This window comes from Lynx canadensis, chromosome C2 (genome assembly GCF_007474595.2).
Source record: "Lynx canadensis isolate LIC74 chromosome C2, mLynCan4.pri.v2, whole genome shotgun sequence".
Lineage (NCBI taxonomy): Eukaryota > Metazoa > Chordata > Mammalia > Carnivora > Felidae > Lynx > Lynx canadensis.
Genome location: NC_044311.2, coordinates 15,390,689 through 15,405,330, shown reverse-complemented (window position 1 = coordinate 15,405,330; position 14,642 = coordinate 15,390,689). Strand labels below are relative to the sequence as shown.

Genomic DNA, 14,642 nt, shown 5'->3' with positions numbered 1-14,642 from the left:
TGTGACACTAACACCAGGGAGAAGTGCTAAGAGCTTGGACTAGGTGTTAGCCAAGAGGAAGATCAAAAACCCTCACTAATAACACTAGTAGTGCCTACAGCCATTTACTGAGGACTTAAACATTCTAGACACATTGGATGTTCTATCTGGTTCTTACATCTACCTCTACGGCGGGCATTATCCCCGTTCCACAGATGGGGACACTGAGAAGGAATGTGCTCAAGGATCATAGCTGGCAAGCGGCAGAAGCAGGGCTAGAACCCAGGGCTGTAACGTCAAGGGGTGAGCAAAACCGCGTTATGTGCAGAAGATCCCGGGTGTTGATGACTCACAGGGCAAAAGAAATAACATGGAGCAGCCGAACATGACTGCAAGGCTTAAAGACTGAGGAAAGGGAAAACACGCTTCCAGCGATGGCGATGCACATGGAGGGAGGAAGAGGAAGAGTCCGATTCTGGACACACGACACAGGCAAGAAAATGCTCACCCCGTAGGTGGAATACGGATGCTACCACAGAATGTTCGAAGCAGCGGCCCCTACGACTGGCAGAGGCTCGGAGGTGGCCAGCAGTCCTGGGCCATGTGGGCCCTTTTTTGCCTCTTGAGCATTCAGCTTAGAGGGGCACTGCCATCTCTGGCTTGTATGTCCTGTTGGGAAGAATGCTTCTGAAATGACGGAAAAGGGCTCTCCTGCCCTGAACAAACATCGACAGTTCTAAGGAGCAAATGACTGTACACACTTTGGAACTAGAGCCAAGTAAACATTAAAGAGAACAAACTGTGTCCCTGTTACCACCCCTCCTCCCCCCCCCCCCCCCCCCCCCCCCCCCCCCCCGCCAAACTCAACTGATTTTGAGCAAGGGCTGAGCAATTTTGGCTCGTCATTGTTCAAGTGAGAATATAGTACTTTTGGGGCAGAACCTAAATGAGAAGCAAAAAAAAAATGTAATCTTCATTAAATTCCCCAAACTATATCTTCTCTTCCATATCATAAAATAAGGGGATCTTCGCTGCAGAACAACTACACAAATTATTTGGAATCTAATGCACTGAGGTAGGACTCCGAAGGAAATGAAACAACATAAATGCAATGAGGTGCCAGAAATGAGAACATTTTTAAGGCACTAAATCACATGTCACTCACCAGCCCTCTCTGATCTTTCTCCCTTCAGATTTCCCTGTCCTCTTTGACTGAATTGTAACATGTTAAGACGGAACATACTGTCTTCTTTTTCATCTTTTCTAACCTACAGCTCCTCTCTAGTCTTTTTTGTTAGGCTCTTACAGGCCACTCTGTTAACAGACACGTCCAGTATCTGTGCTCACTATTCTCTTATACTTCAGCACTCTCTCGCGGATGCACCTGTATCTTCTCACGGGTGGTCACTTTGCCACCCTCGCCCCTACTTCCCCCGGAAGCGGCCTTGCTGTTTACATTTCCAACAAAGACTGTGTTTCTGACAAAGAATTCCAAAACTAAAAGAAAAAGGCTGGAAAATCACCATCCTATGCTATTTACAACCAGGAGCTCGTCCTCCCAGGACCTGAAGGTGGGACTGAGGGAGAAGATGAACGGGGCCTGGCCCCGCTGGGCGGGAGAACCCTGCCGTAGGCGCTTCTCCACTTGGTCCAAACAGGTCGGTGTTGGGCGCTGCTGATTTATGATGCCTCCATGGGGCCCTGACAGGGGCTACGCAAAAATAAGGTAATTATTATGTGCATAAGAAGCCATTAATTAAAGCATGAAGAGAGGGGCAACCTGCTAATTGGAAAAGAGCCGGAAACCTGGAGTTTAGGAGTTAAAGAGACTGCCAGCTACTGAATAAGGTAAGCTTGACCTTGCTGATCTGAGTTGAAGTACAGATTCAGAACCAAAGAAATGTGTTCTCCTCTCCTTGCAGTTTATTTATTTAAGAAAAAAGGTTCTTTTTTTTTTTTCTGTAGAATCCCCCAGTCTGGATTTTGCTGATTATCCCCATGGTGTCTTTTAACATGTTCTCTTGTCCCACGCATTTGCTACCCATTTGTAGTATCTGGATGTAGAGCAGGGATTGGCAAACTTCTTTGGCAAAGATCAGGTAGGAAATATTTACAGATTTACAGGTCTTGCAGTCTCTGTCACAGCTACTGTGCCTACAAGGTGAATGCAACCATAGACAATATGTAAGTGAATGCATTGGTTGTGTTCCAATAAAACTTTATGTCCAAAAACAGGCAATACACCAGATTGGCCTGAGGACCACGGTTTGCCCACTTCCAATATACAGGCTTCCTCAGATGCAGATCCAGGTTTTTAGCAAATACACAGCCATTGGGAGGCGCATGCCTGGTGGCCCCTCTTTCTGTGACATTAGCAACCACTGGTAATCATGTCTAGGTCCATTATTTCATTACAGGCTGCAAAATGACAATATTTTTTATTCCTTTAGTTGTTATTAGCTGGAGTACTAGTATAATGAGAAACTTCCCCCTGATCAATTTAATTACCCTGGGATAGAATTCATAAGGGAACCACAGAATAAATGAATAAATGTTTGATTCTTTCCTTTTGCAAATAATTTTCAAAACAATGAGTTGGTTACTTAGCATCCTCCAAAGGTAACCAGTGAGGGATTTCTTATTTTACTATCATGAACTCTTAGATTGAAACTTTACTTAAGGCTTTCCATCCATTGCAGTTATTATCCTTACTGATGCTCTAATTATCCACTAGACAGCCAGCGGGAGCCTCTTTAAGTTGGCTCCTGAGTCCTTTTGACACATCCCCAGTAATCCTTGATGGCATCCTCACTATGCATTCTATTATGTCAAGACATTCCATTCTAATCTCATTCAGCTCCTGTTCTAGCCCTGCAATCACTCTATCTCCTAGGAGCCATGGGTGCTCAGGGAGCTCTCCGCTGCTTGCTTAGTTTCTAGACAATTTAGTGGAAATATTAGGAAATATGTATATATATATATATATATATATATATATATATATATATTTTTAATGTTTATTTATTATTGACAGAGAGAGACAACATGCGCAAAGGAGGGACAGAGAGAGGAGGAGACCCAGAATCCGAAGCAGGCTCCAGGCTCTGAGCTGTCAGCACAGAGCCTGACGATGTGGGGCTCGAACCCACAAACCACAAGACCCTGACCTGAGCCGGAGTCAGATGCTTGACCGACTGAGCAATGTATATTAATGTATATTGAATTAATATATTCTATCTTGTTTCTATTTCTCATTTCTCCCATGCTGAAAATCCTAGTTTCCCCAAACTCTATACAATCACATGCTGTATTCTCCTACAATTTTAGCCAAGATTGAGAAGACCGGACTGAAGATCTGCTGAAGTAAGTCATAAATAAAGAGCTTAGTTTCTTAGAAAAGGGCTTTTCCCACTTCTTCACTCTTCTATATATCCTGCTGGGTCTTAGGCCATTAATCAGAAGGCAGGCACAATCATCCCATAACTGTTCCTCCAACTGGAGACGTAGAGGCCCTGGATTTCAGAACAGATTTCAGAGGGGAAGGTGGAAATCAAATGCATTTTATATGCTATCACTGCTTGCTTCTTCCATGGCCCCGATGTAGGTGACTGTGTTAGTAGTCAAAGGCCAATTGGCCACTCTACCGAGATCACATAGGGGATGAAAAATCCATTTCCAAACAAAAATTGTCACTAACAAAAGATTATACCAGAAAGGGTGAAAAACAGAGGTCACAAAGTTTTCTCATTTGTGTTTAGAGGAGGGCAGGAGGGCTTCTTTTTATATCCATATAAAAATATAAATATTAAATATATCAGCATATATCATATATTATATATATCAACAAATAGACTATATTATACACAACATACTTATCAATATAGAATATACTCTCTATTCAACGATCATACATTAAGCCCCATCATGTGCCAGGCACTGGGCAAGACCACGGGCAATCAAAGATGGATACGACACACTCGCTGCCTTTGGGAGAGACAGAAATGTAAGCCAGATAAAAAGCTCTTTAAACACAACAATGTGAGTAAACTAAAAAAGCACAGAGAAAAGGGAGATTGATTCTGTACAGGGAAAAGTGAGGGAGATTTTTATGGAGGAGCTGGCCTCTCAGTTCAGTGGTGGAGAATAGGAAGTGTATTAATATTCCAGGCAGATTTGTTTAGCGCACAGGAGAGGAGGCCTGCCTCCATGATCAGGAGCGCATACGCCGTGATGGAACGAACCACCGCAAGCTTGTAGTGTCAGAGGGGACTATGGCATTCCTCACCGGAGAAATGTGCCTCTAAACAAAGTTGAGAAAAGGGATAAGTCTTTGAGTTCGTCCCCCCCCTTCCCCTGCCACCCTGGGCTCCCTGAATGTCCTTGACCACCCCCATTAATCCCTTTTTATTCCCCAGACCAAGGGCAGAAGGTTAAGTGCTCTGAGAGAAGCCTCCACTGTACAGAGGAAGGCCTACAAGGTGGTGGGGTCGGTTTAACAAAAGAGCATCTTTTTTCTGTCTGGACAGAAAAGAAAGCCAGCAAGAAAGGGATGCAAACCAAAAATCTAAGTGACGGAAGAGAGAATACTCTGCTTTAAGGAAGGACATGCACTGGTGGAAAATCTCAACAATGGGGGGGTGTGGGGGAGGGGAGGGAACCTTCGTGCAAGCTGTGATGCAGGCACTTTGATCTCTTAAAGCTGGGATTTCTGTTAAACTAAATTTGTATACAAAGTGGATTATTCTGCATATCATTTTAATAAGAATATGAAAACCTAGCAACATGTAATGTTTTCATGGGAGACTTGAGGCTCTGTCTTCCTAAAATACATTTATTGGTATTCGTGATACAATATGTAAATATCATAAAAGTAAATATCCACAGTCTCATCCACTTCTGTTTGATCTACTTGAGCTTTGTTTCTTGGCCTCATTTGCCAACACAGCCCATGAAAGAAATTGCGCTCTTGGATCTCTGATGAGGTAGGGTTTATATTCTGTTTACCTGCTGCCGTGTCTGTTTTTCCATCTCTTGTGTGTGTGTCGGCAGACGCCGCTGATGTAAGGTAACAGAGCAAACACATACTGTTTGCATTTCGTATCAAAGGGCCCATCATACTGCCTGAATAAGGGGTACATTTATGCTTAAGACTGGATCCATTAAAGGAAAAAGAAACTCTAAAGAAAAAGAGCATTGGCGGCATGATGGTTTCAAAGTTTAAGTGTAGGTAAAACTTTACAAATGTACGTATAAAATTGGAACAGGCCCAAACCGCTAGGGCCTGGGGTCTTTCGGGGACAGGAAAAGGGAAGCTTGTGACCAGCTCCAAGGGCTATATCGAAATGGCTACCGACCAGGACAGAGGGATTTCCTCTTCTCCAGTCGTGCTAATCAGAGATAGACAATTTTCTTTCCATCCGGTTGATTTAACCTTTTTGTGATTTAATATTCGTGGGTATAATTAGAAACATTTACTAACACCCAAGGTCTAGGGGAAAAACTTAAAAATATAGTTGGCTCTTGAACAACATGGGTTTGAACTACATGGGTCCAAATATTTGGATTTCTCACAGTGCAGTGCTGTAAATGTATTTTCTCCTCCTTATGATTTTATTTCTAGCTTACTTTATTGTAAGAATACAGTATATAATATATAACTTCCAAAATGTGTTTTATCCACTATTTATGCTATCGGCAAGTCTTTCAACAGTGGGCTATTAGTAATGAAGGTTTGGGAAAGTCACAAGTTATATGTGGGTTTTCAACTGTGCAGGAGCAGGTGGTCAGTGTCCCTCCTCCCCATGGTGGTCGGGGGTCAACAGTGGTTCATTCCACCCTCCTAGGTGATAAAAATCACAGCTTCATCCAGTTAAATGACTTGTTTGGGTGGTACAGCTCAATTAAGGGGCTTCCTAGAGAATGTTCTAATAAAATATTACATTCTCTTAAAAATCAGAATTCTTTTTCAAAAGGCTAAAGTATATTTTTTTTTTCAATGTTTATTTATTTTTGGGACAGAGAGAGACAGAGCACGAACGGGGGAGGGGCAGAGAGAGAGGGAGACACAGAATCGGAAACAGGCTCCAGGCTCCGAGCCATCAGCCCAGAGCCCGACGCGGGGCTCGAACTCACGGACCGCGAGATCGTGACCTGGCTGAAGTCGGACGCCCAACCGACTGCGCCACCCAGGCGCCCCCTAAAGTATATTTTTAATTAAAGATGTTTAATAACATTTATTTTGGAAAACATGTAATCATACTGAAGCAATTTTCTATTCGTCTTCTGAGATGATGGCCCCAGAAATAAAGGTGAGAAAATTAGAGGCAAAGATAACCTTGATTTAGTATCATAAGCAGTGCTGTGGTCTGAATGTTCGTGTCCCCTCAAATTTGTATGTTGAAACCTAACCCCCAAAGTGATGGTATTGACGCATTGTGAGGTAATTCGGTCACGAAGACAGAGCCCTCATGGAAGTGCTCTTATAAAAAAGTGCCCTTATAAAGAGGCCCCAGAGAGTCTCCTTGCCTCAATTGCCACGTGAGGATAGGAGAAGTCAAAAGTCTGCAACTGGGAAGAGGGCTTGTATCCAACATGACCGTGCTGGCACCTTGATATTGGGCAGTCAGTTTCCAGAACTGAGAGCAGTCTCTGCTGTTTATAAGCTCCCCGGTTTATGGTGTCTTTTTGATACAGCTTGGAAGGACCAAAACAAATAACGATAGTATCCTTTAATAGAAGACAGACTTTAAAAAGTACAAAGCAGAGAAGGTATAAAAATTTAACTCTTCCGATGTGTTTTTGTTAGCCAAAGAAGAATTCCTATATGTAGAATACGGTACCTTTTTAATTTCAGATTTCAAATTGCAAGGGTTACTCTGCTGGCTGAAGAGGGATTTCTTGAATCTCTCTATAACCCTTCTTTTCAAATTGTGGTGCAAAGCTGGAGGAAGCTGCATAAAATGAGAAAACAATTATTGTAAGCAAATTGTTAACACTGTACAGACGACTCCTGGAAGAATTTACTGAGGGTCAGTGTAACAATACGAATTCAACAGGACTAAATAAGAATATAAATTTGACTCCAAATATCATGACTAGGTGTGATAATTTTTCATTCCGCAATCCAGAAGGAATATATTACTCCTCTCTCTTTCAAAAGGCTGCTTCCATTTATACTATTGTTCCTTCATTTTCTTGGTATTATTTTTCATATAAAACCTAAATTGCACATATAAATTGAATTTTGCAAAGAACAGACTTCACGAGGAAGGATGCATTCTGTCAGATGTTTACGTGCTATGTCATGCCCAGAATTGTGCTAAACAACCTGACCAAGGTCCTAAAGGATCTGATGCTTTGTGTTTTATGTTTTGTGTTTTGTTTTTGTTTGTTTAGAGAGAGAGTGAGCACGAGCTGGGGAGAGGGGCAGAGGGAGAGAAAAAGAGAATCCTAAGCAGACTCCACGCTCAACCCTCAGTACGGAGCCCATCGCAGGGCTTGATCCCATGACCCTGGGATCCTGACCTGAGCTGACATCAAGAGTCGGATGCTCAACCGACTGACCCACACAGGCGCTCCTGAAGGATGTGACACTTTGGAACAGGAAGCACATATCTGCACTACGAAGTCAGATGCCTGTCTGTGAGCGCTCCTGATATTCACATAGAGATCAGACTGTAGGGACCAATCTTGTCAAGAAGAAAAGAATGAATTAGTATACATTAGGGCTGTGCCAGGATGAGTTGGATTTAATAACTTAGTAGCAAGTCACTTTGAAATCTCTGAAAATATGGCAATTGGATGAAATTGGAGATTTCAAAACATTGATTTTGTAGAGATCTGCAGGTTGAATTTACACAAGGAAACCAAAGATCCTGAGAAGCACAGAGGGTTGAAGTAAAGTTTGGAAGAAGGATAATAGAGCAAAGAAATAGGGTCAGAATGATAAGTAGTCTCAGAGTGGAAATAACATTTGGTTTGTTTAAAATATGGAGAGGATTTGGAAGGAGAGGAAAAAGAATCATTAAGAAAAGAGATGGCTAAGTGGGAAGGAAGATGTAGTAGTAGGCGCTCTCAAGATTAAAAACAAAATAAAACAAATCCAGCCAACAAAAATACAAGAATAGAATTAAAGATTCAGACCAAAAGGAGACAAATGTGGCAGTGGCAATTATTTACCCCCCCCCCCCATTCCATTTTTCTATACTCTTACTGTTTAGGTTTGGTGCCACGTGACTCCTCTGGCCACTAAAAATGTGTCACTCCGAGGATGTGGCAATTCAAAGACGGCATCCTTCTCCTCCATCCCTGTCTGCCCTGGGCAAGGAGCTTGGCGTCCATCCGTTCCAGATGGCACAACCACAAGATGGAGGAGGGCCACCTGACCCGCCCAAATTTAGCTGAGTGAGAAATAAACCACTGCTGTGCCAAGCAAAGAGATTTCGGGTGTATCTGTTAGTGTAGTGTAACTTACCATGTCCTGGCTACAAGGAATGTCCATTCATTCAAGTTACATGAAGCAGGGGAATGTATAAAAGGTAATAGAGAAATGAATGGGGTCAATGGGGGCTCACAACGGCTTCTTATACCCAGAGAAAAACTGTTCATCAGCCCAGACACAACAGAATGTGGGACCCATTATGAAGCACTGTAATGCCATAAACAGAAAAACAATGTAATTGAAAAATGTTTTAACAGCACCATCTGTAATCCTAGTCAATCCTTTGATTTTACTTGAGTCAAAGCAGGCTTAATTACAGAGGAACCAAGATTCTGCTGGAGGATCTGAAGTCCTTTAGTATACTCTGGAAGGTTCTGTAAGTTGACAGCATTGAATCTATAATGAGCTCTTTTTATTTCAGAACTAGAGCATTCTTGTACCTTGCTCCAGATGTAATTGAATCACTCTCCTTATCCCCAGCAAATGGTCATAATTATTGTCCTTGTACATGGAATGAAAAGGGAAATAAATGTGGACAGAGAGAGAGGGAGAGAAAGAGAGAGAGGGAGAGGGTGAGGGAGAGAGGGAGAGAGAGAGAGAGAGAGAGAGAGAGAGAGAGAGATTTCTTGGCATTAATAAGCAAATGGTTGGAAGACAGATGAGAAGGAAAATGAGTATAAGTGATACATGTGTGCATGACAGATTAGCAAAAGTAATGAATTTAACTTAAGAGTGGGACCAGACAAAGAAGGGAAGGGTCCTGTGCACACCTTTCTAGCAAGGGGATTGGTTAGAGAGGAGTGGATGGGAGAAGTGCCTGGAGATATCTTTTTGGTTTTGAGAATTCCCTACCCTTACCCACGGGAAGTTGCCACTTCCCTAAATCAAACACCAGAGGGCAGTGTTGGCCCAGGACCGTCTAGTTGTTGCCTCGCACGATTCCAATTTCCAAAGAGTGGCAGCAAGCCTTTTGCGATCCACCTAATTGCACAGAGGACTTTTGAAGGTGTGAAGTACCAGTGGGTCCACAGGTTCCTTTGAAAGAGACTAACCCCAGCATTGGCAGCTGTCACTACCGGATTGCTAATTCAAATAGTCTTAAAATCCTTTGCCATTCATTTAACTTGATAAGCCTCTAATTAACTCAGAATTGCTTTTATTGCTCCTGATTGCTTGAATTAATTCTCATAAAAGCTTTCTTGAATAAGTTAACAGTCGACTTAAGATTCATACACGAGACAGTATTAGAGAAAGCTATTTTACTTATTGGAATAATTATCACGATAGCCAGCACCCCATCCTTAAAATTTTCATGGAAGAATTTAAAATTTTGCGCAGAATGAACATAGTTCAATTGCTGAAGAAGTAAGTATACCATACTATATACAAGAACTATAATACTAAGAATAGAATATTAACACCTATGATTCTTATGTGCCAGTTACTATGATTACTCTTTTGTGTGCATTATGTCCCTTTTCTCCCCACAATAAACTTGTAAGGCAGCTACTGTGTTATAAGTAAGGAAATCAGAGCTTCAAGACATTATGTAACATGCATAACGACTGAGTTGGTGCCTCTTTTAACACAACCCTTATCCCAGAGCACACACACCACCACTGGTATTTCTACAGTGTAACACTTTACAAACACTCCACATACATTATTTCCTTCATTGCAATAGTCCCAGAAGCTACCCGAATCTTACTGATGGAGAAACTGATTCTAGAAAAGATGAGTCTCTCAACACCACACACCTAAGAGCTTATTTTTTGTTTTTACCATCCCAAAGTAACAACAGAAAAGATGAAATCTGATCTCCATGTTCTATACCAGAGTCTTGAACTTGCATGATGTAGGGATACTTCTTAAAGATACATTCTCTAGTGTCTCTAAGAATACCTAGTGCACACCAGCAATAATGGAGAGTGCCCCATTTGAAGTGACTTAAATAATATCTTTTCTGTAAAAACAAATTATTTTGATATATTATCGCCTAAAAGGAGATTTCCCTAAATGCTAACAAAAATTCAAAGATCATTATCAAAATAAAGGCACAAAATGTAAGCTTTCTCTTAGAATCCGCAAACCCTGAAAACACGAGTCCACTTGGATGCATGGCTTTACCCTAAATCCGGTGTAATCTATCCCCCTTGCCATTAGGAACCAGGAGACCCAGATAAGAGACAGTAAGGAGGGTTCCAATTCCATCTACGACTATTGCTGAAAAGAGCAGTTTGTTCCACTGATGACAGCCAGAGTATAACTTCAGCTGAGGGACAGCTGTTCCCAGCCACAGTTTTTGTTCTATCGGCAACAATTGTGGTTGTTAAGATGGCAGTCTGAAGTTGGTCCACCTAACTGCCCGTCTGTGCTCTAGGAGACAGATGTTTGATTTTTAAAAGTTGCTATGTGCTGATTTTCAAAGCATTTCTTTAACCAAGTCATCGGATTCTGAGTACAGAATTAAATCCAAAGCATAAGTTGGCTGCATAGGTCTCAGCTAAGCAACAACACACAGAGACTCGTATTAAAAGGTAACATATGTACCTTGGTCACCGTATGTGCCCGGAGATGGATTTTGGTTTCCAGCAGTGGAAATGAACCACTGATTTTATTCTCAGCTGGGTGTCTTAAGATTACCATCTCAGTTTTGATAAAAGCAGATGTCAAATCAGTGAAGGCAGCGTAAGGATTTTAACATCCTGCCTTTTACAATAGTTGCTTTTAGATGATTTCCAAGATCTGTCTCCATGGAAACTGGATAGGAAAGGCCACCATCAGCCCAGAGTGTCCCCTGTAAGGTTATCTGTGGGTTGTCGGGAAGGGTGAGGTCCTGCAATTCATGGCAGCTACCACAGGCGTGAGCCCACCAAGGAGTCTGACTAGGAAATAAACATGGGGACAAGAAGAGTTGTTTGTTTGTGTGCTCGTTTGTTGATTCAGATTTACTTTCAGCAGATTTCCTTTGGAATTAGCAGACAGAGAAGACTGATCTTGGCCTTCCACCTGTAGCAAATAGGAAGGTATCATGTTCAGACTTGTTTTTATCTCCTTCATTTGAAAGGCATTGTCTTGGGCTGGCATGATAATTTAAAGTTCCCCAAAAGGGAAACATTCCTTCCTATTTGCAATGTCATAAACTTTCAAGTATTCTAGAAATACATTTTAAAAACCACAATGGTGGGGCGCCTGGGTGGCACAGTCGGTTAAGCGTCCGACTTCAGCCAGGTCACCATCTCGCAGTCCGTGAGTTCGAGCCCCGCGTCAGGCTCTGGGCTGATGGCTCGGAGCCTGGAGCCTGTTTCCGATTCTGTGTCTCCCCCTCTCTCTGCCCCTCCCCCGTTCATGTTCTGTCTCTCTCTGTCCCAAAAATAAAAAAAAAAAAACAAAAAACCACAATGGTTACATCTGAACTTGTAGCAAGGAATGCCAGCTTGCCAAAAAATATGAAATCATTTGTTATGCTGAAGTGTGAGAGCATAATAATAAGATATTTATAATCATTTCATTCTTGCTTTAACATTACTTTGAAATCCAACAAAGAAATGGAACACATCCATCAAAAAGTTTTTTATTATATAAAAATTAGCAAGACAGGCATATGGAAACTATATTTAAATTTCAAAGTATATTTTCTCTCAATTTAGTAGTTAAGCATTGAGGTAATCAATAAGCTATTTAAAGCTATTTCCTTAACACTAAAGAATGCTTCCCCATATTTCTACATCAGCATTTAAATGGAAATGCATTTTTGAAATAATATCTTTACTCAATAGAGATATGGCAGATTATGTTTTGATTTATTAACCAATTTTCTACATCCCCCTCATATTTCCTTGTACCCCTTCACCCTCTTTCATTTAATCAGGTAGACAGTTCGGTGGGATTGCCTAAGGGAAAGATTGACAGCAGAAAATGGAGGAAAAAAGTAATCAGTTTCAGACTCTTGAGTCTCAAAAGGCTAGCCCTAAGAGTGATTGGAAGGAATAGCAGATTTGGGGGAAAACGTGACAGGTAAGAGCCAGGCTAGGGAGAAGCCAAAGGGGAAGCAGTGAGAACTCAGAGGTGGGTAGGTCCCACAGAAGGGAGTCCCTTGCCTAGTCCCCCAGCCCAAGTGTGACAGTTGCCTGCTTGTTGCCTCTCGGCTCCAAATTCACCCTTTGGTGCCCTGCATGTGACAGCGGAATTTCTCCCTTGCCAGGATGTTGGGCTCTGTCTGTAGAGAGACAGCACTCGAGGGATGCTGGAGGAGAACGCTGCTTGACTTTCTGGTCCCAGCGATGCTCCCGCCTTGCCCCAGTCCTGCAGCACTGAGTGGTCAGCAGCCAAGGGGAAACCAGAGTGGTGCTTACCCCTAGACAGTTTCACTGGCACCAATCCTATAGGCAGCTTCCCAGAACGTTCCATGGACTACCTACCAGTGGGAAGCCTCCTCTGGTCCCATAGAGGGTATTTCCCAGCCCAAGCCACACGTGCTGATTTCCAGCAAGTTCCACAGCATGACAGCTCAGCATGGATTACTTGCCCTAACCCCCCAGGGGAAGGCTTCCTGCAAATTTCTCTAGCACAGCATCTCAGTGGATTTCTCTGATCTTTCCGATGAGGTCTGGACCTGAGCCCAGGATGGGAGTGTCCTCTTTTCTTCCTTTCTTGGATGCTCTGCCTCAGCCCTATAAATAGTGACTTCCATAGCTGCTCTTCCTATATTCTTTAGATACTCTCTTCCCCTCCTTCTTAAATAATACTGTTACTATTAATAACTTTTAGTAATTCTTTATATTAAATCTTCCCTATTGAGGGGCGCCTGGGTGGCGCAGTCGGTTAAACGTCCGACTTCAGCCAGGTCACGATCTCGCGGTCCGTGAGTTCGAGCCCCGCGTCAGGCTCTGGGCTGATGGCTCAGAGCCTGGAGCCTGTTTCCGATTCTGTGTCTCCCTCTCTCTCTGCCCCTCCCCCGTTCATGCTCTGTCTCTCTCTGTCCCAAAAATAAATAAACATTGAAAAAAAAAATTGAAAAAAAAAAAATCTTCCCTATTGAAATTACTGTGTGGTTTCTGTCTCCTAACTGGACCCTCACTGATAACAGATTAGGCTCCAGCAAGGTCCCAGAAGAAGGACCCATACAGATGGGAATTGGGACTTGGTTTGATTGTGCCCTTGGAACCGAGCCCAGTGCTGAATTTTGCCACAGGACACAGGACGCTGATAGCCCATGACATGCAGTGGCATCACAATTGATCAAGTATCACCATGATAAAGAGCCAACTGAAGGAAGTGCCCTGGAAGCCTGAGTGGCTGCTGCACTACGAAGTAGGAAGGCCACAAGGACTGCGTTGTGGGATGGATTCTTCAAAGTGCATCAGAGCACTTAGGAAAAAAAAAATGACAAGCTTGGGTCCTTGAACTCTTGGCTCACATCATAGTCTGAGCCCCAGAGAGATTCCATGATAGCCCTAAAAGAGCCTGTGATTTTCTTGCTACCACAGCACAGATACGGCTGATAATCAGATACAAATTTAATTGGGCAGGTTGCTAAATTACAACGTCAGTTGAATGCCTACTTTGCTGAGGTTTTCATGTGAAAGTTAGAAAAAAGAATAGGATCCTAAAGCTTGAAATAGGGACACTTTGTTGGATCCAGATAAAATGGACAGTCCTGTCACTCTGAGTCATTATTGCCAGCGGAAGTAGCTTGTCACTCTGTGTCTGAGGAGACCAGCCTTCTTTTACTTGAAAACTCTACGCTAACCTCATCCGGGATAGATGAGGAGTGAGATCTTAAAAAGGAATGCTTATTCCTCCTAAGACCCACAACAACGAGGGTCAAGTCCATCACGTGGGCCATATCTCGACATGATGCAGGGGAACTGGTGCACACTATGACCCAGAAGGAAATAGCTTACCTGTCAGAATTGCAAGACTTTGCTACTTTGTACCAGCAGCAACGCAGGGAACATGTGTAGTAGATTCAAAGGGTTTTAGGCCCAGAAGGGTGAAACACGACACTAAATCAGGCTCAATTCATTCATATGGGTGCTCTTACTAGAGAGTCCAGATTTAGTGTATTAGTTCCTGCAGCTGAAGGTAACTGCTTACTTGGTTGGCATGCTCTACCACTCCAACTCAATGGTGACCTTCGTTTAATGGGGGTAAAATGCCAGAGCTACCCTGACATGTGGAGGAGGGAATCCAAAGGCTTGAGGACCTGCCATTTACCATG

The 14,642-nt window shown here is 42.7% G+C and overlaps 1 protein-coding gene across 1 annotated transcript in view; it reads right to left on the bottom strand.

Moving 5' to 3' along the window:
• Window positions 1–14,642, bottom strand: part of NEK10 (NIMA related kinase 10) — a 227,496-nt gene that overhangs the window by 15,981 nt on the left and 196,873 nt on the right. Inside the window, 1 exon segment of the mRNA XM_030329784.1 lies at window positions 6,819–6,929. Within this exon segment, the coding sequence (XP_030185644.1) occupies window positions 6,819–6,929 (111 nt within the window).